The following is a 26,050-nucleotide window of genomic DNA, read 5'->3' as shown; positions in this document are numbered from 1 at the left end:
CGATTTCCAGGCATAGAAAATGGTTCTCAGAAGGCAGCTACTTTAAAGATGAGAGTTTCAGAAATGTTTTCTTAGTCAAGAACCATTAGGCTGCAAACCTATTAGAAGGAAGCCCCATTGAACTCCCATGGAATTATTTCTGAGTAGAACATATATAATAAGACTGCACTTGTAAATCTTGAGATTTTTGGACTTGCTTCTTAAGGATGGAGTGTTGTGTTCTTGTTTTTAAAAATCTGTGAGATTACAATGGAAGTTTAAAGGAAATTGTAAAGAGGGGATATCCACTTTCCAGACAACTGCTGTCTTTGGCTGCAATGTGCACCGCTCAGCCTGTAAGGCAGTGAGCTGAAAAAAATGTAAAAATAAAATAGATGTTTAGTCCATTCATTTGAAATTTGCCACCCTGAGGCACATTCATATAGCTTCATGGATGGGTGTCATAGTACCCACAGGTTCCCTCCTCAACTGGCAATCTAGGTCAGCCATCTCCAATCTGGTGTTGGACTACAATTCTCAGCATGCCCCAGCTAGCATGGCATGCTGGGGCATGCTAGAGTTGTAGTTCAACACATCCAGGGGACACCATTGGGGAAGGTTTGCCTAGGCCATTGGTCTGCAAGAAAGACATTAGTGATAGGACTTTAGCATCTCTACCCAGAATCATTTCAAACCTGGGAAACAGGTGTTCCCATAGAGTCAGTCCAATACTCCGAGGGAAGCTCGGAGGATGACAACAAGGGAGAGGGCCTTTTCAGTGGTGGTCCCGCCAATTATGGAATGATCTCCCCGATGAGGCTCGCCTGGTGCCAACATTGTTATCTTTTCAGCACCAGGTCAAGACTTTTCTCTTCTCCCAGGTTAAACAGCATTTAACAAAATATCCTAAGTTTGTTTGTTTTTTAACGGACCCCAGAACTGTTGTTGTTTAAATGGATACTGTTGGTTTTATATTTTTGATGGTTTTAAATTTTGTATCCTTTTTAATGTTCACTGTTTTTAACTTTTGTAAACCGCCCAGAGAGCTTTGGCTATGGGGCAGTATATACATTTAATAAATAAATAAAATAAATAAATACATAAATACCACTGCCTGCTAAAGAACTCCCAAACCTCCCACACTCTTTATCAGTCTCATCAGCAGCTTTGCTGCCTCAAGGCTGCCTGCCTTAGCCAGGGACTGGCTAGAATATGGACCTGAAAGGGTGGGAAGACGTTTTTGCAATAGCTGATGTTGAGCAAGTTGTATAGCAAGTTGCATAAGAGTTGTGATGACTCCGCTGTGCTTGCATGTGCGTGTACCTCCCCCTCCTGCAAGTAGTTTTGCACTATCTTCAAAGAGTTCAAAAAGAGGAGCTGAATTTCACAGATAATGAAAAGGTTCTCAAATATCCTACCCCACCCCACATTTGGTTTCAGCACTATCCTGGTTGTTTCATTAGCCAATGCACCTGAAGGAAAGACAGCCCTGTAGTGCACTTTGTAGACAGCATTTCTACCAGATTTTATTCTGTATTATGTTTGTGTGGACAGTCAAAGTCCACAACAACCAGAAGTGTATTATGGAAATGCTGATAAATTTTGACTTCAGGAGCACCAGTGGGCACCACTTTAATATCCATCTTATTGGAAATTAATGCAGCTTCTGAACATTAGCAACACATATTAGCTTTAGATTATTTTCTACGAACTGATAGTCACAATTTAATATAAGGAGGCGTAAAAATGGCCTTGATTCCTCCCCCTCCCTGTTCTTCTTATCCACTGCTTGCAGCTTATGTTCATTTAAACTAAATAAAAAAAAACCCAACCCAAATCCAAACATTTGATACACACAAACTATATTTTTTTTGCTCAGAGGTCTTTCAGGCATGAAGAAAAAGCCTCTTAAAATAAATTTAAAATATTATATGCTTGATGGTGTATAACCAAAAGTTTAATCTCTCCACTAAAGGGGGCAGTTCCTGCAATTTTGCAATAACCCTGCAGACAATAATCAAGAAAGCTCCTGTTGTTCTCTCCGTAAAATCCTAGTAAACGCAGCATGGATGTAGCATAATTTGGTATCTGTTAAGATCAAGTGTTATCTCTCAATAACTCATAAGAAATTGTAAACCACTAAATATACCTTTTCCCATTAAATACCCATATGAAACTTTTATTTACCTAAGATGGTTCCTATTAACCTCAAAAGCAACACATTAAATGAACAACAAAGAAAGGCCAGAGATAATATTTTAAGGGATAACAGTGTCTCTAAAATCTCAGGTTTACCTAAGGTTTTAAACTAGTATATTTTCATTGCAATTGGATAAACTGGGAAAGGTCATTATCTATCTTTCAAGAGGGGTAAGAAAAAACTTTATAAATAGCAGACCTGACTAGTCAAACTTCTTATACAAATATTTTAGATGTCTTCCAAGGCTGCTTAGGTAACCAACAATACTATACTTTACATCTGACCGTTTTGCTTTCTTGGAATGGTAACAAACATACAATAGTTGCACTTTGGGGCTTATAGAGACACTATATAGCTATTCTAGGTGGAAAGGGGGAGAAATTAATCTGTGACTTTTGAAAGGGACAGGCAGATCTTAAAGTATGATTATGGTGGTGTAACACACCGATAACACAAAAATGTGGGTGTGCAATTTAATAAACCAGTTAATAGTCAAAATTGTGCATCAACATATATTATCTGAATTTTGTTAATTTTCTAAAGAATATAGGCATGGCACTTTTCTAAAGACACATGTAGACTATTGTCATTGATATTTTAGGCATGCAATCAAACATTTTTCACTTACCAGTGCTGAATTTTTTCTTGGCAGCTAGTGACCACCTGTCATTAAAACAGATAACTGCTCATGAAAAAACAAGGCTAAGCACACAGCTGCAAAGTCAATGTTTCAGAAACTAGAGCAGCAGCTTTACAGATTTTGTAGAGTCTCACTATACATTTTTATTTGTCAACGCAAAGGCGCGGGAATGTTCGTTCTTAAGCAGCACACTTTATCACAATGCTCTAATCCAGACTGATAACCACAGAATAAATTACACCTTCCCCAACTCATATTTTGATACAATGTGTGCTCCATAACGACAAGATGACACATGATACAAGATAAAACCCGTATTTTGTATAATCTACACATCTGTTTTCAATGTTACATGCTTTCCCGAATAAAGTAAATATAAATTTATGAAAAATGCATGTTTGCTGTTTGTTTTTAAAAAAGAACCCATAAAAACTTTTATTTGTATTAAATATACCTCTAAACTGTACTCTTACATGCAGTTTTACTCTGGTGCAGTAAACACCTCAGTAATCATATACCAAAAACAATGTGATTTTTGATTATAGTTTCAAAGACATCATATATACACACATGTAAGTTAATATAAACGTTGATGAAATTACAGACTTCTGGGGAAAGCAATATTATTTAGTACAAAATATATTACGGGACCAATCCTGTGCATGTTTAGACAGAAAAATGTCCTACAACTCCCAGCATGCCCCAGCCAGCTGGGAGTTGTAGGACTTTTCCCTGTCTAAATATGCATAAGATTGCACCCGAAAAGGCCAAAGTGCTGAAAGGGATAAAGAGCCTCCAATGATTTCCAAGATGGCAGGGCATAGCAGTGGAGGTAATGTATATCATTTCTGGGTTCACCAAATTAAATACAAATACACACAAATCTGGATGAGTGCTTCATACCCCACCCCTGAAGCTGTAACAGTGGAGAACTGCACAACTTCGCAAAGAAGTTCACGAAACAATGTAGACATAGCCAACTGAGATGTCATACTTGTCTGTCAGTTACCCAATCACTGCTTTTTAGTGGTGCAACAACAGCATTTTCCCAGATACAAAATATTCGGCCTTGAGAATCTGGGAAGTGAGAGATCTACATAGCATAAATGCAACTCTGAGGGCTGTGTTACAACATATGGGAAACAAATGGAATCTTTATCAGGCAATGAACAGTGCAGAAAGGTCCCTAGGCGACACTAGACAATACTTTAAATGTGTGCATGTATTTAATGTGACTGGTTTTTGTTTTAATAAATAGAAGCTACAGAGTGGGATCAGGACCAGAACCACAAGATGCACCAACAAACCTGCCCATCGCAGCTGATTTTCTTCCCTGGAGGGAAGCTGCACAGGCAAGTGTTAAGTATGTATTGTCTAGTTTGGTCTTTAAAGCAGGAATCTGATCTATGTTTAAGTGGCTTGAGAACTACCTTCCAAAGGTGAAATACAAATAGCAAGATCTAAAGAAATACAGACGGCACTTCTGTACATGAACAGGGACTTGCCCACATTCTCTAGGGCTTCTGTCATTCCCTTTTTCCATTGCAGTTCTCCTGCACCACCATCTCTCAACCCCAAATATTCTGGAAAATATTCTCTAGAAAATAAGAGGAAATCTCCAGTCTAGACTCCAAAGCAGTACTACAAGGAATTGCATTCAAAAAGAGAAATCTGGACAGCCCTGCTTAGGGGAGCAGAAATGTTTGGGTGTACACAGAGGTCTCTTTGGACCTCTGCTTCCATATTCAATATTTAAATGAAACAAATGTATACAAATATGTCTGGTATGTTATAGCAAATGATCAATCTGAGAGAAATCCTACATGTAGCAGGAACGTCATATGGCAACTCATACATATTATCCATCTGAATGTATGTTTTCAAAAAGCATCTTTATAAATATTTGTCTGCCAGGTACCCACAAACAAGCTAACATGTGAAAGCAATTAATGGGAATATTTGCCAGAGAAATAATAATGCTACACCTTCAAATTTCAATGAAATCACAGGTGCAGATGGTTTTCTTTGTGAAAAAGGGACAGAAAGGAGGGGGTCTGGCAAAACTAAGGAGATTTGGCTTATATTCAGCAGTGAAGTAGATTCTGCAAACTTCACTTAGACAGCAATCTACAATCCACTTTAGAAATCCAAAGTAATCTTACTGACTTGCATCAAACTCCATAAACGAGTTGTGGATTGTTGCCATTTATGTACATGTACAAAGGTTCATGCTTATCCCAGGAAGTTGCACATTAAGAAAAAAAGAAAAAAAAAGAAAAAGCACACTGCAGGACAAATGTGGTGAATAAAGATGTGTTCCGCTTATATTTACTTTGTTCCTTCTAAGCGTTTCTAGATATATTTTTTAAAACCAAATCAATAATAAAAACGTAGAAGAATTAGATAAACATCCATTAGTTTCAGCGAAAGAAATCAGGGAAAGCTGCTATATCTCACAGGCTGGTGGTGTGTTGTTGCCAAGATAATAAGCTATGATCCAGGAAGTTGCTGGATCAAATGTCACTTTAGCTGTGAACTCAGTAGGTAGCCTTTATAATCCACTGGCTAAGGACATGCTGCAAACACATTTTCCGGCCTCACTTCCTGGTTCACAGGAATTAAGTTTGCCCTAACATCCAAGCTAGGTAAACGGTGGTTACCACAAAGCATAGTGCAAAGCAGCTAGTACAACCTACGGTTTCCAATTCTGATTTGGACACAGACTATGATTCGCAGTAGCCAGAGTTTACCCCATTCAGACCAGAAAGTGAGGGACGAGTGCATGAAGGAAACAAGGAGGATGGAAGAATGCAAGCCTAAAGTCCATTTACAACGCTGAACGAACTGGGCCACGCTCTCAGCTTTGGCTGCCCCATCTGATTGCAACAGAGATTGAACACTGGCTGTGCTACATAAATGCTGCTATTATTACTATTAAGGAGTGTGCGTAATTAAGGTCAGTAGTGGGGACATGGACAACACGAAAAATGTTTATGAAATCTTTTAAGGAAGTTCCAGTTCAAATGCCCCCTTTCTAGATGGGGAAAGAGAGCTCCACGGGAAGCGTTCCATTCCCAACGCATGACTTTCCAAGCATGAAGTGAGCTAAAAGCACAAAAAAGCAAAAGCCCTGCAAACCGTGAAGTGCAGCATGTTCATTAACCTCTACATGATAATCCTTTCGTAGCTGCATATTAACTAGTTACATATTCATAATCATTTACATTATTTAGAAGACCTTCTATGAAAATTTCCAGGCGATATCCATTAGCTACAATGTTAAAGGTTACCCAAGATAGTCTGCTTAATGTTTCCAGGAAGCTTTTTTTAATTAGTAAATATGTAAATTGGGAGCATATGCTTTTTTCTTTTTTTGTTATTTTTTTCTTGGGGGAAAATGGGCATCAGTAGAAACACACATGGACATATGTTGTTTTCATCAACCCTTAGACAAAAATCAGTAATACCAATTCATTTAAATTTCATTCTCCTTCTTTTGATATCTTTCATGAAGGCATATATGGAAAGGGAGAATCAAAAGAATATATACCCCAAACCCCATCTCAGGAACATAGGAAAATGCCTTCTACAGAGTCAGATCAATGGTCTATTTAGCTAAGTACTGTCCATACTGACTGGAAGTGGTTCTCCAAGGTTTCAGTCAGGAGTCTTTCCCAGCCTGGAAACACAAGGGATTGAACGTCAGACCTTCAGCATGCAAAGCACGTGCTTTATCAAGGAACTATGGCACTTTCCAAATGACCAGGCTCAATAAAAGTTCGTTTGTATGTATTCTGAAAAAATATACAGTGGAGAATTGGTCAGAAAGGCACACGACTGGTGGAGGAACCATGTGAGCAGGCCTGGGTTTGTGGAAGAACAGCAATAGATGGATGGATGGATGGATAAATAGGCACAAAAGGCAGTGAGATAAACAGCTCGCTGGGGATTGAACATGCTCAACAGGCAGTGAATGCTGACTGGCCGTTGTAGAGGGTAGGAAAACCATGGAGAGGGAATAGAACGGAGTATCGTGGGAAAGGGCACAGCTGGCTGGAATCCTGACTCAGAGAACTCAACACTGCAACATTTTGTTGCAGGCCTCACTCGTAAGGTATACCCTCCATCATCATAGAAGACAACTGACTCTTTCAATCTTGCCCCTCTATACATTGTAAATCCTAACTGTATACATGTTTTATTGGATGTATGTCCCAATGAATTCAATGGGACCCATTCCCACCTGAGGGCGCACAGCACTACAGATACACTATTTCTAGTGTCTTACCACTAGTGTTCATGTACATGAGTAGTAAGATAATCAGCAAAGGATAAGGCTGAAAGAAGCAGGCAGCTGTTACCATAAAAGAAAATGTTATCCACTGTTTTCTATCCAGCACGCACATCACTACCAACTATTTGGTAGTATGGATGCCATAATAAGTTAGATACTGACAGGTAGGGTTTTCAGAAAGAGGACACAGAAAAGCATTGCTACAACTTCTAAGACAATGAGCACCTACCAACTAGCAACTGCTATGCATGTGCATGTAGACACTTGAACACAAAACAGCTAGTCGAAACTCCAAATGGAAGCTGAACCCAGTTGTTAACAGCTCCTTGCCTAGGTAATTGAGCAAGTGGAAATTCAGTATACTGGCTAGCTTCATATCCTTTGCTTGTAAGGCAGTTTGCTTGGGAGTATGTAATACTTTACCACAGTTAATGCAAACCATGCTTTTCAAACTCATCCTAAACCATGTTTTTACCTACTGCTGTAAGGACAATCTTTACTTATAGCTTGTGTATTCAGAGATTACACTTAACTATGGTTGAGGAATATAAACTGTGATCAAGCTGTGTGTGTACAGCACAATAGAGTCAGTGATATTTCTCCTCTGGGCATAAACAATATATGGGCTTGGAACTGAATGAGGTTATCAGTGGTTTATTTGAATACTAAAATATTTTTAAAATGTCAGAAGGGTTATTAAACTACACTTGCAGCAAACCTAACATTACATAATCAAGTACTAAGCTATTAAAAAGAGAGCATACATATAGAAATGTATTATGCATTTCAATGTGCAAATGAAGTAAGACCAGACAAGCATCATTTTTCCAGGCAACAATAATCTACTGAAATTTCATTATTCTTTCAGATTTTGATTTCTGAATATTTCTTGCCCTTAAAGATCCTTCTTTTTATATGTATTAAATGTTATTTAGGGACCACAAGGGGGCACCGTCCTGCAAATGCAAGAGCAAATGCACAAGCTCTGAGTAACAATCACTATTTAGACATGCCTGGTTTGAATATTCAGCTGCCCAAGCTTGAATGTGGTTTCAGTTCTTTAAATTTGAACTCTCAATATATGAAAGAATGGTGAGAAGACCATGCCAATTATCCACTTTTAGGCAGAAATGAAAAACTGTAAACTTTTCAGGAGTCTACAGAATAATCTGGTCCTCCATCTATGTTAAGGACTTGTAAAATTGTCATGTATTTTAAACATTTAATGTTTTAATCTTGTAAAAAAAAAATTGAAAAAAATGTACATTTCTTTTCCTAGAAATGTATATGTTTTAAATTTTGTAAGGCCGCCTTGAAGCCTAGCATTGGGCAAAATACAAATAATAATAATAATAATAATAATAATAATGGCCTTTGAAATAAGAGCTGAAATTCAAGGTGGGCGCAAAGATCTGAACGTTAGAAAAGAAATTAAACTAAGAGAACAGAAAGTTATTGTCTAGGTGGTCAACATAGGATTGATATAAGAAAGACTGTTAGGACTCTAACTCAAAGTTTCATTAACTTCTTCTATTAAAAGGATACAGCAGTATCCCTTTAGTTAAGGCATGTCGCAAAAAGAAAAAAAAGGTTCTGCCACCATAAGCCTCAAAATTCTACTGCATATAAAAATGACATCTGTTGAGCTAATAAATTGACATTTGGCAATCCATTATCTACTTGACAAGGTCTACCATTGCGCCAAATATCAAACCAATCTAATCAACACTGAAACAGGTACAGCAAGTTGAATAGTGATGAAAATGGACACACTGACCCTTTTTATTCCAATTTCTGGACCGGCATATTAATCTGTCAAATATTTGGTGAAAACTGACTTCTCAAGCAAAACAATCCTTCATAGGTTTGGAGATGTTCTGACCAGAGGTCCAAGTTTATTAAGGTTTTCCTGCCCCATGAAAGCAGCAGTTTCTGGCAAAGTTATCTTGCGCATGCTCAGTTTCATTCTTAAGCTAGAATGCTGCCAGTATGCCAACGTTTTCAGAGAGAGATTCCATGTTTCAGAAGGAATCTATTCATTTGTACACATCTACCTAGTTAATTATTTCTTTGTGTTTCCTTTTCTCGTGTTGCTTTTTTATTACACTAATGATGAATTTCCTTTTCAAAAACCAGAGAAATTCCATGATAAAAAAACCCTGCTGATTTAAGACCAAGTCAAAACTATCTTGTGTTGGCTCAACCTCCAGAGAGCCAAGAACTTGGAAGCAAACACTAATGCCATAACAAATGTGCCCTGTGGTCATGTGCAATTCCTCCTGTGATCTGACCCCTGGCTATTTGTTGCTTATATCAGTTGCTGGCAGAAAGCGTTAAAAAGATGAAGATGGGGTGGGTCTTCTCTGACGCAGTAGAAGTGAGAGTGGTCCTGCTCCTAATGACATGGGGTGTGATGCTTGTAGCCATCATTCCTAGTACTACTGTGATTGATGATGATGACAGTAAGAAAAATGTCAAAGCAAGTTTTGAAAATAATGAGTTACACAGATTTTTAAAAGGCACCAGGTAATTGAACTCTCAAGTCATTCGGTTTTACTGTAGTACCACACAAAAACCTCTGCCGTGTTGAGCCAGGTTAGTGAAGGGGGAAGAAGTGGGCCCTCTCTTACTGTACAAGCCATCCTGCCAGCTACTGATATAAGTCAACTCACAGGAGGATTCCTCTAGCAATACGGTAAGGCTCAGAAGTTTCAGAAAGCAATGCAGGACCAGGACAACGTGGATCATCTTTGCTGGTCCCAGATACTCCATCCTCCCCATCTGGATTTGGGGCTGAAAGACCAAGGAAAGGTATGGGGGCATGGAGGATAAGTTATAAGCAAGCACAATCTGTGACATTGCATGATATCAGTACTGATCATAGGGCATGTCTGATAAAGCAACGGTCTTAGTTTTCAATTTCCTGGCTTTGTAGAGCTTGAGTCGACATGAGCTTGAACTGACTGTCTTCTTTGCTAATTGATTGTAAGCCGCTCCGAGAGCCTTGTTTGGCTGAAGAGTGTGGTAAAAACACGACAAATAAATAATAAATAAATAAAATAAGTAGCCTTAACTTTGACCTGAAACAGACAGCTTTTTTCATAATTGATTTTTATCATTACTTCTACCTTAACTGGGCACTCAAAGCAGGAGGGGTGGAGGATTTGTACAAAGAAGCTTATAATTAATAATAAAATAAATAAACCTCATGATTTGAATCAGAAACTCAATCATAATTTAAAATATATTTTCAGTCCGGTCAATATCACCCGTTACTGAATTTTGATTAATTTCTTCTATTTGTTTATTTTTTTCATTATCTGTTGTAAACTGCTTTGAGCAACCAGAAAAGTAGTTGATAAACATTTTAATAACATTTATCAGTAAAGATTCCAAAACATGAAACTGCACCAACATTATGCGTGTCCTACACACAGATATGCTGAAAAAATGGCTAGCAGAGCATGTTTGCAAACAGTGCCTCCACCTCCTTGAAAACTTGAGACTAAGCATGCTTACCCAGAAGTAAATCCCAGTGAATTCAATGGGACCTACGCTCTAGGAAATGTACTTAGGATTGTAGCCTTAACCGCTTTTAACACTTTCTGAGGCCTAGGGCACAGGCATTTGGCGTAAACTTCCTCATCTGTAAAATGGGAATAAGAGGCAATTACTTCTCCACGTCGTGCAAGTTGTTATTAATTAATGTCTTTGAAGATGTAAAGCATAGTTAAGTGCTTAGGAGTATTATTTACCACTTGAAAAGTTATCTGAATGAGCAAATAGGAGAGTAATTTGAGGCTGCTTAACCTTGAATTAAGCTCTATATTAAACATTTAAATACTTCCATTTCTTAATAGAAAACTAAAGTCATTGGCAGCAGTCAAGGGTGCATTTACAATCCCTTAAATTCTATGTGCAAATCAGTGCTGGATTGAAGACACTGAATACTTCGTGCACAGGTGAAAGAAGTGAATGTGGTGTTAGCAACAAATCAGATACCTTTAAATCTATATCAGTTTGCATTTGGAACTCACTCTGCCATTTTGTATTGTGTATAGCCAGAACTTGTCATTGGACCCAATACTATAAACTCGACTCATATAACACAACAAAGGTGCCTTTGGGCAGAGTTGCAACTTTTAAGTATTACAAACAAATCAAACATTAACAATACCATTGTGCAAACCTGAAATTAATCAAGTCTGTCATAAAAGCAAACTTTGCACTGCTAAACTAGCTAGGATAAAGGAATTCCAAGATGACGCTCTTTATCAACAACTGCATCCACCTACTCCTGCTTTGTGAATGACAGGAGCAGACTGGCCTGACCTGTAGGCAATTTTTTTTAAAAAAAAAATACCTGCAAACTGTAAGCACAGTAACCCATTAGCATCTACCTTAGTGGTTTTTAGGTAACTCTTTCCATACTGATCGGGAAATGAGAACCCCAGTACATTGCAAAGGGTTCTAGGGTACACACAGTTTGTACAGAGAACCAGCCAAGCACACTGGGTCCGCATGTCACCTCACACAAACTGAACACACCCCAAAAGACAGCCAATGCTCTTCTGAATGACAGGAGATGATTAGGAATGGTAAATAATCCTTCTTTCAGGGAACCTGGTCTGCCATTACTGGACTTCTTATAAAAAGGATCCTCTGATCAGAAAGTTGGAAATTGACTGCTCTATATGCTGTTGATGTGGAAAAGCTACTGAGGATGGGAAAGGTTAAAAGAAAAAAGAAATGAACACCAGACACTAAGAAATGAACACCAGACACTGTTGTTTTTATACTGTTTTTTATGTTTTTTTAAATTTTATATACTTTTAATGTTTACTATTTTTAATTGTTGTAAACCGCCCAGAGAGCTTCGGCTGTGGGGTGGCATATAAATGTAATAAAAATAAAAATAAATAAGGTCTTGTTCTCCCTGAAGTTGCAAATCTGTCCTTTGGCTGTACCACTTCAGACTGCAGAAGGGGACTCACCAGGACTGAACAATCCTCCCCAGAAAGAAGCCATGCTAGAACCCTTCTTGATTCCTATATGCAGGGAATAGCTTTTGAGTTTCATAGTCGTTCCACTCCCCCATGTCTCAGAAGCAAAGCCTGAAACCTGCATTCAGAAACAACTTCCAGTCTACTACTGTTTAAAACTATATGTATTTAAGCCCTACTGTACATGAGCACAATGAGCCTCAAACGATGGGGGCCCTTGTCTACTAAGGTACAAAAATATAATCTCCTATCACATTTGTATCAAGCAGTATGCTTCTTTTTAGTTGGTGGTAAACCAAGATATACAGCTCCATGCTAATCAACCTTTTGAATAACTTACAATGGTGCTTATCTATATATTTCCAGACCTGGCATGTGTGTTCTCTCGTATCTCACACACTCACAAGACAAAAAAAAAAATTCCAAATAAATGCTTTACTGAAAAGGCATTTATTGGAATAAGGTTGTGCAAATTTGCAAATACAGAGGCATATGCATTATACTTGGCACTCCAGTAAACCTAACTTTATACTGAATTGGGCTGAAAGACAATTTAATGCATATTTACTTGGAAGCACGCGTCATTGAACACAGTGGGACATACCTCTGAGTAAACCTTCGTAAGACAGGGTGCAAGAGACATTTCACGATTTATAGCAATTGTGCTCATCGTGGGCACAACATGTCACAGCACACAACTGTGATGTAAAGCAGAGGATTGAACAGTTCCAGCATTTCACTATCCACTAGGCTGTCTCCCAAGTGTTCTAGCAAAATTATACCATGCCAGCCAGTTTTCCTGAGGTTGCAATCCCAAAGTATACTTACTGGGAAGCACTCCCATGAACTTAATGGCCCAGTTCATTATGGTACAAACCAGGGGATTTGAGCGCTCCCTGACATCCTTACAGTGCAAAGGGAGAAGATTGAAAACTCCGCTTCTACTTTTGAAAACACTGCAGTTTTCCAAACTTAGAACACTATTCTAAGCCACAGGTTTGCACTATGTGCAAAACCCAGCACAACCCTTGAGCTGGAGCGCTCCTCCTTCCCCTCTCCACTTCTGGTGCAGCCTTGAGATCCAAAGTTTTTCCTTCCATTTTTAGACCCACCAAGTTCCTCATTCCATATGAATTTGGAGAGCTCAGGTTAAATGAAATGAACCAGGATTAAAAAAAATGATTTATGATCCTGGTTTGCTCACTAACCATAGTTTAAATTAACCAAAGTTCCCCAACTTCAGACATAATGAAGAACTCTGTTCAGTTTAGAAGTGGATCCCTTTGCTTTAGTTAAAACTATGTCAGAGGAGAAGGGGGCATGTGATGCTAAAGTGTAGCCCAAACTGGCCCTGTGATTAGTTAACAAACCAGTATCTGAAACCTAGGGGTGACCACATTAAACGTTTTAAAATCTCTTCACTGGCTGCCAATTAGTTTCCGGGCGAAGTATAAAGTGTTGGTTATCACCTTTAAAGCCCTACGTGGTTTGGGTCCAGGCTACCTGCGGGATCGCCTTCTCCCGTACAATCCGCCCCTCACATTCAGGTCCTCTGGGAAGAATTTACTCCAGTCAACAAAAACAAGGCTGACAACTTTTACCCAGAGGACCTTCTCTTCTGCTGCTCCCAGCTTGTGGAATGGCTTGCCGGGAAAGATTCATCAACTTAATAGTCTTCCAGAATTTAAGAAAGCCATAAAGACTGATCCCTTCCGACCGGCATTCCAGTTGAATTTTAAGATGGCTTTTTAATAATGTGCTGCTTTTAATAATGTATTAGTTTTAAATGTTTTAATTAGTTATATGTATTTTATGGCATTTGCATTTGTGTTGTACCCTGCCTCGATCCAGAGGGAGAGGTGGGTAACTACTACTACTACTACTATTATTATTATTATTATTATTATTATTATTATTATTATTATTATTATTTCCTGGTTTGAACCAAGCAATTCAAATAAACCAAAGTTGACTAAATCTGGATACAACAGGAAACTGTGGAAGCTTTCGATCTCCTCCCCTCACTGCCAAGGAGGAGGGCAAGCACATGAGCCCAAGGCTTACCACAACTTTTCGTAACGATAAACCATGGTTCATGTTATATTTGAACCAGCCCCAAAGCTCTTACTTCAGTAAACATATTTAGAACTGAACAAAATTTCTAAGAGGACTAGTTTATTCTGGATAATTCTCCTGTTTTTTGACAAATCATTCTTTAAACATTTTAAAACCTCAACACCAAAAAAAATGTGCAGGTATGTGTATCCATGACCAAGGACAGTCTTCTGTTTCTCTGTTCCTCACTGAGAACTGCAGTCTGCATAAGCTACCATTAGTTTAGCAAATTTGGGGATCCTCAGTTCAGTACCCCTGACGTTAGAAATATTTTATTTCTTACGCAAACAAGGGAACTTGGTATTCCAAACTGTGAAGCAGCTCAACCAAGTTTTTTCTCTGTAACAACATTAGTAATTTTTAAAGGTATTCTCAGGTAAATGTCATTACTATGTGTTCTATAATAATTTTTTTTTTTTGTCTCTGGACCCAACCGTGAAAATTACCTACACTATCCTCGCTACAAATTAACACATCATTCCCAGTAGGCAACCAATCCTTGTGGGTGGGGTGAGTGGGTGAAAAAGAATTGAAGCTACTGACCACCACAAGCTCACCAGGAGGATGTCACAACCCAGGCAGGCCAGAAGGGAAAAGTGACAGAGCTCTTGTACCTTTAATAGTTGTGTGGAAGGGAATTTCCACAGGTGTGGCTTGCTGTGCAAGCTACATCTGCTGAACTGGCAAATAGAGGGAGAAAATGTGAAGGCAGTGACAGACTTTGTATCTCTGGGCGCAAAGATTACTGCAGACGCTGACTGCAGACAGGAAATCAGAAGACGTTTACTTCTTGGGAGGAGAGCAATGACAAATCTTGATAAAATAGTTAAGAGCAGAGACACCACACTGACAACAAAGGTCCGCATAGTTAAAGCAATGGTATTCCCCGTAGTAACCTATGGCTGCAAGAGCTGGACCATAAGGAAAGCTGAGCGAAGGAAGATAGATGCTTTTGAACTGTGGTGTTGGAGGAAAATTCTGAGAGTGCCTTGGACTGCAAGAAGATCAAACCAGTCCATACTCCAGGAAATAAAGCCAAACTGCTCATTTGAGGGAATGGTATTAAAGGCAAAACTGAAGTACTTTGGCCACATAATGAGAAGACAGGATACCCTGGAGAAGAGGCTGATGCTAGGGAAAGTGGAAGGCAAAAGGAAGAGGGGCCGACCAAGGGCAAGATGGATGGATGATATTCTGGAGGTGACAGACTTGACCTTGGGGGAGCTAGGGGTGGTGACAGCCGACAGAAAGCTCTGGCATGGGCTGGTTCATGAAGTCACGAAGAGTCGGAAGCGACTGAATGAATAAACAAACAAACAAAACAACCACAACAATTAAAGGTGCAGAAGGGCCACAAATTATGCCAAGGAGGATATACTCTGTATGCACAAAAAATGCTGTCCAGTTCAACTGAAACTCGCTGGCTCCTGACCTTCAGAATCTGCTACAATAAAGCATTTAAGCAGTAAACCTCTGTTCTGCCTTGCTGACTACTAGTATTTCAAAAGGTCAAAAGCCTGGACAAGCCCAAAATGTATAAAAGTACCACACCCAAAGATTCATTTTATATATTCATAATTCTAGTAACAGTACAATAGTACATTTAGTAGAACCCTTAATTTGAACCATTAATACATTTTTTGTTCTGTTCCAGGTGTTGAACTACAACCCTTATCATTTATGACCACTGGGCATGCTGCCTGGGGCTGATGGGGCTTGGAGTCAGATATCAAGAGTGCCACAGGTGGCTCACCCATGTTCTATTGTGATTACTGTTCAAAGGACTGGTTCACACATGTGTTAATCACTTGATTATTGCAGCTTCAAGTGAAATCCATTTATACATTTACCTGCAAGTTATCAAATGATGAACAGGCATGTGTGAAATGACCTAAAGGCTATTCCAGTGGTGGTGGGAGGGGAGAGTGGAATGGGGTATAGTTCACTCTGGCTTCTGGATCAAATTTAATTTGGTTAAATGCCTCTATATACAGGTTCAACATTTGGGAGAAAACTAAACATGCTTGCTACATATTATGGCACTTATTTACACAATAGATTGTAATGACCTGAAAACAGTCCAGATGGTGCAGCAGTAAACATATGGAGAACCTTTCATTAAGTGATTCTGAAGTGATTTGCTTTTAAAAGAAATAAAAACGCAAAAATAGCATATTTGTGATTTTGAGTTTGGACAGAATTTCAAAGTGAGAAATCAGACTATTTATGTTGTAGTAAGAGAATGTGGTAAATAAATAAACCTTCCCAAGAATTGGGGGTAATATTTATTTTCTTTTTTTCAATTGCTCAAAATAATTGTAACAAAATTAAGGTGAAAATGTTGGTGAATCCTTTGGTCTATTATTGTTATTTTATTTTAAAAGATTTATCCATTGCCTTTCAATCTAAATAATCCCCAAAGTGGCTTACAACAGATTATACAATTCAATACAAAGCTTTTAACTCATCCAGGTGGTGAAGCAGCTAAAAAGGCACATGGTGAATGTGAAATAAAAGCCTCTACCCAGCTCCTATCGATACTGTTGGCCTTATGGCAGGGACGGTTGGACTTTACTGGGATCTACTTTGGTTTTCACTAGAACACTGAAGTCCACCAACCGGAGACATTTGCAAACTAGTTGCTCAAGAAGGTGGAAACAGAGGCCTGGTTTGAACAGAACGCTAAGCCAGGTTTTAGCACAGCCATTGCGGCCTCCGGATTGCACTATAACTCCCATAATCACCATAATCAGCCTGGCATGCTGTCTAGGGATAATAGGAGTCGTAGTCCAAAATATCTGGAGGGTGCCATGTTGGGAAACACTGATTTAGCATCACATGCACAAGCATTGCTGGCTCTCCACCCAGCCCCTCTGCTTCTCCAGCCAGCTGGAAGGACGAATAAACCAGAATGTAGTTTCAGTTTAGCAGATTTAGCTTGTCACTAAGTACAAACCTGGCATTGTGGTTTAAAAGGAACTATAGTCAACTGCCAAACAAACTAACCACAAACACTGGACTGCTTTTTCTGGTTTGTTTAGCAATTGACTATTTTCTTTTATAACCTTTGTGTTTTGTACTTTGACCAGGAATCTTCTAATGTGAAATTTAAATTCCGGTTTAGTTTTCCTTCCAGACACATGGGAGAAGTGAGGGGAGTGGGTTCATTCCCACTCATGCATGTAATGCTAAATTATGGTTTAGTAGCATGTGTGAACCGGCCCCATGAGTACAAACAAGGTGACTCTGAGAACATGCTCAACTCAGGAATGTGTTTTTCAGTACCAGAAGTGAAGCTCACACACAAATCCTTCCACACACAATTCTATTCCTATTTCCCCCAGAACTTTCTTGACTTCAGAATCTAATTTTGATGGGAAAGATTTTTGTTGTTGTTGTTGTTGTTCTTGTTAAACCACTGGAAGTTAAAAAAAAACCTTGCTGATTCACTGCAAGAGAACACTACTATCACAGGGAGATTTCTCCTATTTGGGGGGGTGGGGAAGTTGGTTTGCCTGTGTGTTTGTTTTTTGACCTGCTGAATCCAAATCTGTCTGCACCTAAGCAATAAACTTTAGCGTTGACCCAAAAGCCACGGTGGCAGCCGAGATAGCTGCTGTCAATTACTTAATAAGATAAACTTGCCCTTGGAGTCAAGCTCTTTAATCAGTTTTGGTGGAAAGCTAATATTAGGCCTATCCTTCATTCAAAAGGTTTTTGGAAGCTGAAAAAGTTGCGAAATCGTGGCCAACTGAAACTGATTTGGGGCAAGAAATCCAAGTCTGTACAAAATACATTATGAAGCGAAGTATTTTAAGGGCGGAATCCTGTGTGTTTAGACGGAAAAAAAGGTCTCAAAACTCTCAGCATGCCCCAGGCAGCATGTCCCAGCACACCTTTTTTCTGTTTAAACACGCACAGGATTGTGCCTCATGTCATAGAGCATTAAATGACAAATAGTCTCATGTACAGTCCAGCATTCTGAGACACCGTGAAAACTAGAATTTTAAAATCCAAAATAGTTGCCACCTCTCAATTATATGCATTACTTTGCGATCAGAATAATAGGTTTACAACTACCTTAATAGAAGCTGATATTACCTTAAAACTAAAAAGCTACACTTCAAGGGAAAACATTTAAACGGCTGTATCTCAGCCGTTTCTTAAATAATTTTTAAACATTTTGCCAAACATTCAAAGCACCCACCCACCCCTCAAAAAAGCAGATCTCCCTGATTATGGCAGTAGATCCCAATCTGCCTTCTGATCATCCCTGCTTTACAGGGTCTTTGGCAAGCCCAGGGCAATAACTCCTCTCCAGGAATCACAATTTAATTTTCACTCAGGATCAAGGTTTCTCATGCAGTCCAGACTGAAAGTATCTCTTGGCATTTGGTGTGGGAAAAGCTAAGAGAGATGGGTAGACATGAAGTCAAAGCCTCATTTGAGCTCCTTGGGATACTTGCTGATGCGGTCTAATTTAATTATCACCTACATCCTTTAAAAGTTTGTAAGTTTGTGACATTATCTTAATTCTCATGTTTTGCCACACTGCCCTGTCACAGCAGGAAAACATGCTGTCCTGAACTGTCTTTTTTGTCTCAACATGTCTTGTGAATATGGGTTTTTGTGGTGGGGGGAGGGTGGGCTATGAGTCACTGTCTAAATCAGAAAAGTCTCTACAATAATATAAGAATTCAGGATATAACTAATGAATTAGTTACGTTAACTTTTGACAACCATATCTTAACATTATTGATGTTAACGTTTTAAACAAAACAAAACAAAATAACAATAAATAACACAGATTACTTCAGATCTCTGTTACTGAACTGAAATCAGTCCATATCTACCACTTTTTAGTTTTCGTTCTTCTTTCCTGTAGTTATACAAACTGAGGAATCAGCAGAGAATGTCTCAAAATAAATCTGGGAACCAGAGTATTTCCTCTTTATACTCTGAATTAAAACTTTCCTCCACAGAAAACCAGGCTTCTAATCTTCATCACCATGCAAGAAAAGGACAAGCATTTTGACTACATCCAAACACTGGCCTAAAGTAACTGATGGGGATAAAGCACTGTGTTCTGTTCTTCTACCCCACCTCCAGTGGATGTGCGCAGAAAAATGCAATACTGTCAGCTGATTGCTTATAACACTAAAACATGGTTTATTGAAACCATGGGTTGTTGAATTCTGGCTTATTGTGATGTGCAAACCCAGCCACACTAACAAACCACAAACAAGCCAGAGAGAGAACCCATGTTTTGTTGTTGGGCTGTGAACTCTGGCTGTTTGTGTTTGTTCATGGGATGTTTTGCCAAGCAACAAAAGCAGCGACAAAAATGGTAAAAACAAAACAAAACTAGTTGCTCTACATGCCAGTATTTCAGTGAGGGAGTGGGTGAAGGAAGAAGGAAGCAAATAACCCAGGGATTGAGACAACAAACCATGGTTTGTTTGATCATCTGCCAGACAAACAAGCTATGATCATCTGCCAGACAAACAAACCTTAGCTGGGCATTATATGTAAACCAGGTCTGTGACACAGTAGCAGGAACAAGTGATCATGTGAACTAGGTCTATGCACAACTGATGCTCACACAAATCTGTCACTTTATACTGGTGGCTGTGTGATGGAGTGAAACTTCTGCCATGCTCCATCAGTGAAACTTCCCCCTGGAAAATATGATTCATGGCAATATCCCTCCAAAATAGGCTGCATTTTGCAGGCCTGATTGTTCACCTTTTCACCAAAATAGATGTTCCTGTCATACCCTTACCACATATTGCATATTGTGTGCTGCCAACAGTCATCCACAATTACCATAGGACTTTCACTCTGCCCCAGCCTGAAGACAAACATTGGTTAATTTATCCTAATCTTGTAGCTGTTGTACCCCTATAGCAGACTTCCCTCACCCTGGTGCCTTCCAGATATTGTAGACTTCAGCTCTCATCAACTCCATCCAATATAGCCAGGAATCCTGGGTGCTGTAGTCCAAAATTTCTGGAGGGCCCCGTGCTGGGGAAGAGAGACATGCCCCAGACACGTGTCGGCAATGCAACAAAATGTTGAAGTGTATCCTCACATTCTAATAAGACAATCTCTGTTCTCGATTCAAGTCAGCCAGCCATGTCAGGAGTGTCAGTGTGGTGTAACAACCATAAATAATAGTTAAGAGTGTTGGACTGGGACTCAGGAGATCTGAGTAGTTGCTACTCAGCCATGAAGCTCACTGAGTGACATTGGGCCAGTCAGTGGCCTTAGCTAGACCTAAGGTTTATCCCGGGATTGTCCCGGGGTCATCCCTGTTCATGTAAATGACACACAGGATATCCCAGGAGCAGGCAGGGACAATCCCGGGATAAACCTTTGGTCTAGCTAAGGCCATTGACTCTCAGCCAAACCTACCTCACAGGGTTGTTGGGAGGGTAAAATGGAAAGGAAGAGGATCATGTAAGCTACTTTGGGTTTATTACAAGAGGAAAAAAGGCAGGAAATAATAAATCAACAACAACAACAACAAATTGTCCCCCAGAATACTCCATTCCATGCTCATCCTCCTCCATTTGTTTTTCTCTTCCAACTGATGTTTAACATTATGTGGCTACTTAACATACTCAATCCCCTCCTCCTCCCTCCCAATCCCCTTTCCTTTTGCGTCATGTCTTTTAGATTGTAAGCCTGTGGGCAGGGACTGTCAAGAAATAATTTTGTAAGCCGCTGTGAGAGCCTTTTTTGGCTAAATGGCAGCATAAAAATGCTTAAATAATAATAATAAATAATAATCCCCATTAGGTTGTTCAAAGGGGAATTGTTGTGTTAGTTTTATTTGTTTTTTTCAATGCATTTCTGCAAACATGCTGATTCTTGTTTCTCAGTGGACCTGTTTTGGCTCCATTTCAGTCAGCACCCGCCACCCAAGTTCACTAGATTGAGTGATATAAATTTGGCCTTATATTTTGAATTCACAGCCTGAAATGAACTATCAGATGGTCCTGATCTGCCAGAAAATATATCTACACACTCACAAAATCAAGCTATAACCCTCAACCCTGTCCTTTCACTCTTCCAGCCACAACAATCTGGGAAAAGGCACCATCAAGTCCTTGTGGCTCACCCAAGATCACTGTCTGCCCCTGACCCCAAACAGACATTCTATCTTCTTATCTCTGCACATAAGTCACAACCTTTAACACCACATTAATTAAAGTGGAAACACTAATTCCTCATTCCATGCAAACACTAATGTAGATTAGAATCCACACTTCATCTATAAACATGCAATAAAAAGGGAGGGGATTTACCATTCTACAACTATAAGTTTTAAAAAAACTGGTAAAGCAAGATGAGAGGATAAACTATGTTATGCATTCTAGACAGCGCAACAGGGTTACAAATGCCACATGATGGATAAAGAAGGTTGAAAGGTAAGTTATGTGTTACCTGCACACCGGTTTCAAGTACAGTAAATTTGTGGTTGGGAGTACAACAGAATGGCCGAACGGAGTTGAAGGATAACTAATCTGGGTTAAGTGCTCTAAACTAAGGCTGAAATCCCAAGGGAGTGACGCTTACTTCTGGGCCAACTTGCTCAGGTCTGCGCTGAAGATCGCACAGACCTGCGACTGGTTACAGCAGCATTGTGACTGCAAGTACAACAGGGTGATTCAAGGAATTGAAGGGACAACTAATGTATCGTGAATACTTTTGAATATGCACCAATAAAAACATTATATGCCTTTCCCCACTGTAAATCCTATCTTCACACTTTTTACTACTCTGAGAACAAGGACCAGAACAAGCTGTGAGATCTATTCAGTGTGGTGTAGCAGCTACAGTTTGGGACTAGAGCTATGGGAACCCAGGTTCAAACCTCCATTCAGCCTCAAAGCTCACTGGGTGACCATGGATCAAGCAACTCTTCCTTACAGGGCTGTTGTGAGGATAAAATGGAGAGAAGAGAGAATTACATACACCACCTTGAGCTCCTTGGAGGAAACATGGTGGTATGACTGTAAAATAAATAAATACACTGTATATTCAGAATTAAGTTTCACTATTTTCTATAAGGTTTACTCCGAAGTATGCGTGTCTATGTTGACAGCCTTTAAAGGCATTTATTTTTCTTTAGAGTAGAGCTTATTTTATAAGCCACACAAACAACTTTTGTTATAAATCACGTAATAATACATCTGAGCATGTCTAATAAAAAATCAGTCCCAAGTTCAATGAGTCTGACTCCCATGGCCGTGTATATAGGATTGCCGTCAAAGGCAAACTTTTGAAAGGAAGAAGCCCCCATTAAACATCTCTTTGTGGCGTCATTCCAAATACCAGTGCAGGGTTGCACTGTGAGGCTGCAAATACTGTGCGCACGGTTACCTGAAGGTAAGCTGCACTGAACTCCATGGAATTCACTTCTGAAGCCTTGCCCAAACTGGCACCCAAAACTACAGTTCAACTATGGAATTCACAAGCACAAGATGTAGCGATGGCCACCAACTTGGATGGTGTTTAAAGGGGATTAGACAAATTCATGGAGGATAAAGCAATCAGCAGCTACGAGTGGTAATGACTATATAATCAGAGGCAGTAGTCTCTGTATACCAGTTGCTGGGGAACACCAGCGGGATGGTGCTATTACCCCCAAGTCCTACTCCTGGGTTTCCCATGGGCAGCTGGTTGGCCCCTGTGTGAACAGATCGCTGGACTGGATGGACCTTTGCCCTGATGCAGCGCGGCTCTTCCTATGTGAAGAACTAACCTTGCCTGGATTTATTTTATTTACTACATATACAGCCCAAAAGCCAGGGTTCTCTGGGCAGTTCACAATCCTCATCCGGATTACTGCCATGAATTATACTGGGGTCTGCCTTTGAAAACTGCTGGGAAACTTCAGCTGGTCCAAAGCGGGGCAGCAAGTTTGTCAATAGGGGAAGAAGACTGGTTGATAAGGGCATATATTAACGCCAATGGCATTTATTGATTATAAGGGCATTTATTGCCCTTAATATAATATAAGGGCATTTATTGGCTGCCAGTCCTTTTCAAAGTGCTGGTGTGAATTCCCAGCCTTGGGGGGGGGATGCTGGGACTTGTAGTCCGACACGTTTGAAAGACGCACCAGGTCGGGGAAGTTTGTGTTATTACTAGCGCGACTCTCCCTGCCTGGCTGAGCCCGAAAACGAAAACAAGCCACCACATGGCGCTGCGACACACCCCTGTCAGGGGCGACCCCGTCCGTTCCTCCCTCTGCCCTTCGCCCCCTGGCAGGCCGTGAGCCCCACATGCCCCCCCCCCACACGTGCCCCTTCGCCCCCGGACCTCTCACGCCCAGGCCCGAGGCGCTCGGGGTCCCCCCGCTCCTCTCCCTCAGCCACGCGGTTCCCAGCCAGGAGGGCGGCTTTTGTTCGCCTGGCCCGCCGTCCTGCCGTTACCTTGCCGTGCTCGTCCCGCAGGCGGCCCAGCTGGGCGGCGCTGAGCGGCGGGGCTGGGGCGGCCTCCATGAGCCTAACGGGGAAGCGACGGGGGGGACGCTAGAGAGGAAGTGGGGAGGCGGAGGGGAGTGAACAGTCGCTTAGGCCGGGCCTAGGCCCGGGTGGCTGGCTGGCTGGCTGTCGGTTCGAGGGGTTTCTCCTCAGAATTAGGCTTTCTCTCTCTCTCTCTCTCTCTTTTTCCGCGTTTCTCCTCAGCAAGGCGAATGAGTCCTATAGAAATGTTTGTGAAGGGCGAAGCGCCGGCTCCGGAGTCGCATCCACGGCGCGGGGGCCGCCGAAGCCACCTGGGCCCAGTAAGGAGCCGCTGCCGCCGGGGGAAGCATTTCACACTCGCATACTGGGCCGCGTCGCCGCCGCCGCTGCCTCAGCCGGGGCTCCGGAACAGCTGCTAGGCCGGGGGAAGCCGGTCGCTCTCAACCGCCGCGGTTCTCGTCCTCCTCACGCACTGGGACCCAAAGGCTGGCTGCGACGGTGGTGGTAGCGGTGGCGGAGGAGGAGGAGGAGGAGGAGGCCCGTTGCCTCGCGCCTGCCTGGTCGGTACGGCGGCACTCTGGGTAGCCGCCAGGAGGAGGCGAGGAAAGGGGAGGAGGCAGCGGTGGCGGCAGGAGGAGGCGCGCCGCTTCCCTCGCGGGCTTTCCCCCCTCACGCGCGGCCCTTTCGCGGCAGCAAACGCCTCAGCAAGCAGGTAAAAGGGTGCCTGCGCTGGATCAGGGCCCCTGGTGGCCCAGGCCGGTTGGGTAGGTGGATCGCGCGACAGCCGCACCCACCGGAGTGGGATCCCCTGGATCCCGTTCTTATCCCACCACACTGGATCCTATTCCCTTACCCAGGTCCCTTTGACGTGAACCAGCTGCTGGGGAACACGGGTGGGAGGGTGCAGGGCCAAGCTGGTAATAGGCCCCGGCCAGATGGGAAATGTAGGGTCCATTTCAGACTGCTTATTAAGTTAGGGTGACCCTATGAAAAGGAGGACAGGGCTCCTGTATCTTTAACAGTTGTATTGAAAAGGGAATTTCACCAGGTGTCATTTGTATATATGGAGAACCTGGTGAAATTCTCTCTTCATCACACCAGTTAAAGCTGCAGGAGCCCTGCCCCCTTTTAAATCTGGCCACTCTAGTATAGCTCTTGCAGCTTTAACTGTTTTGATGAAGGAGAAATTTCACCAGGTTCCCCATATATACAAATGACACCTGCTGAAATTCCCATTTCTATGCAACTGTTAAAGATACAGGAGCCCTGTCCTCCTTTTCATAGGGTCACCTTAAGTAAGTATTTTTTTTTAATCAGTTCTAAATGCATATGAACTAAAACAATTTATTAAAAAGGTAATGGCAAACACTGTTATTCACATTACGCCAGTCCTTTTACATAGGGTGACCATATGAAAAGGAGGACAGGGCTCCTGTATCTTTAACAGTTGTATTGAAAAGGGAATTTCAGCAGCTGTCATTTGTATATATGGAGAACCTGGTGAATTTCCCTCTTCATCACCACAGTTAAAGCTGCAGGTGCCCTGCCCTCTTTTAAATCTGGTCACTCTAGTATAGCTCCTGCACTTTAACTGTTGTGATGAAGAGGGAAATTCACCAGGTTCTCCATAGATACAAATGACAGCTGCTGAAATTCCCTTTTCTATGCAACTGTTAAAGATACAGGAGCCCTGTCCTCCTTTTCATATGGTCACCCTACTTTTACAACTTCATTGGCTGCCAGTCCAGGTCTGGGCCCGATTCAAAGTGCTGGTATTGACATTTAAAGCCCTAAACGGTTTGGGGCCAGGTTATTTGAAGGAAACAAATAACCTCCCATATGTACCTGCCCAGACCATAAGATCATCTACAGGAGCCTTTCTCCGTGAGCCCCTGCCAAAGGAAGTGAGGCAGGTGGCTACTAGGAGGAGGGCTTTCTCCGCTGTGGCACCCCGGCTGTGGAATGAGCTCCCCAGAGAGGTCCGCCTGGTGCCTACACTGTACTGCTTTCGTCGCCAGCTGAAGACCTTTTTATTCTCTCAGTATTTTAACACTTAATTTTAACTTAAATTTAAGTGTTACTGTTCTAACTCTGTATTTTAATCTTATATCAATTTTTCTGCGTGGTTTTATCCTGGTTGTGCTTTTTATACTGTATTTTGTAATTGTGCTTTTAACCTGTTGGTTGTTTTAGTATGGTTTTAATTTTTGTGAACCGCCCAGAGAGCTTTGGCTATTGGGCGGTATAAAAATGTAATAAATAAATAAATAAAATTATTCAAGATGTATATAAGACATCACTTCTTCACATTCAGAAATGCTTTACGTGTTTTTCTTTGGGCAA

At 41.0% G+C, this 26,050-nt stretch overlaps 1 protein-coding gene across 1 annotated transcript in view; it reads right to left on the bottom strand.

The window, feature by feature from the left end:
* The window catches only part of URI1 (URI1 prefoldin like chaperone), a 52,597-nt gene extending 28,488 nt beyond the window's left edge, over positions 1-24,109 (bottom strand). The window contains exons 1-2 of the mRNA XM_063141341.1: positions 23,675-24,109; positions 2,808-2,842 (exon numbers count right to left, since the gene is read on the bottom strand). Of these exons, the coding sequence (XP_062997411.1) occupies positions 2,808-2,842; positions 23,675-23,743 (104 nt within the window). The 5' untranslated portion in view covers positions 23,744-24,109. The remainder of the gene's footprint in view (positions 1-2,807; positions 2,843-23,674) is intronic.
* Between the last annotated feature and the right edge of the window lie 1,941 nt (positions 24,110-26,050).

The sequence above is a fragment of the Elgaria multicarinata genome, chromosome 14, assembly GCF_023053635.1.
Source record: "Elgaria multicarinata webbii isolate HBS135686 ecotype San Diego chromosome 14, rElgMul1.1.pri, whole genome shotgun sequence".
In the NCBI taxonomy this organism is placed as follows: Eukaryota; Metazoa; Chordata; class Lepidosauria; order Squamata; family Anguidae; genus Elgaria; species Elgaria multicarinata.
The sequence above is the reverse complement of the archived record's forward strand: the minus strand, read 5'-3'. Positions and strand labels throughout refer to the sequence as shown.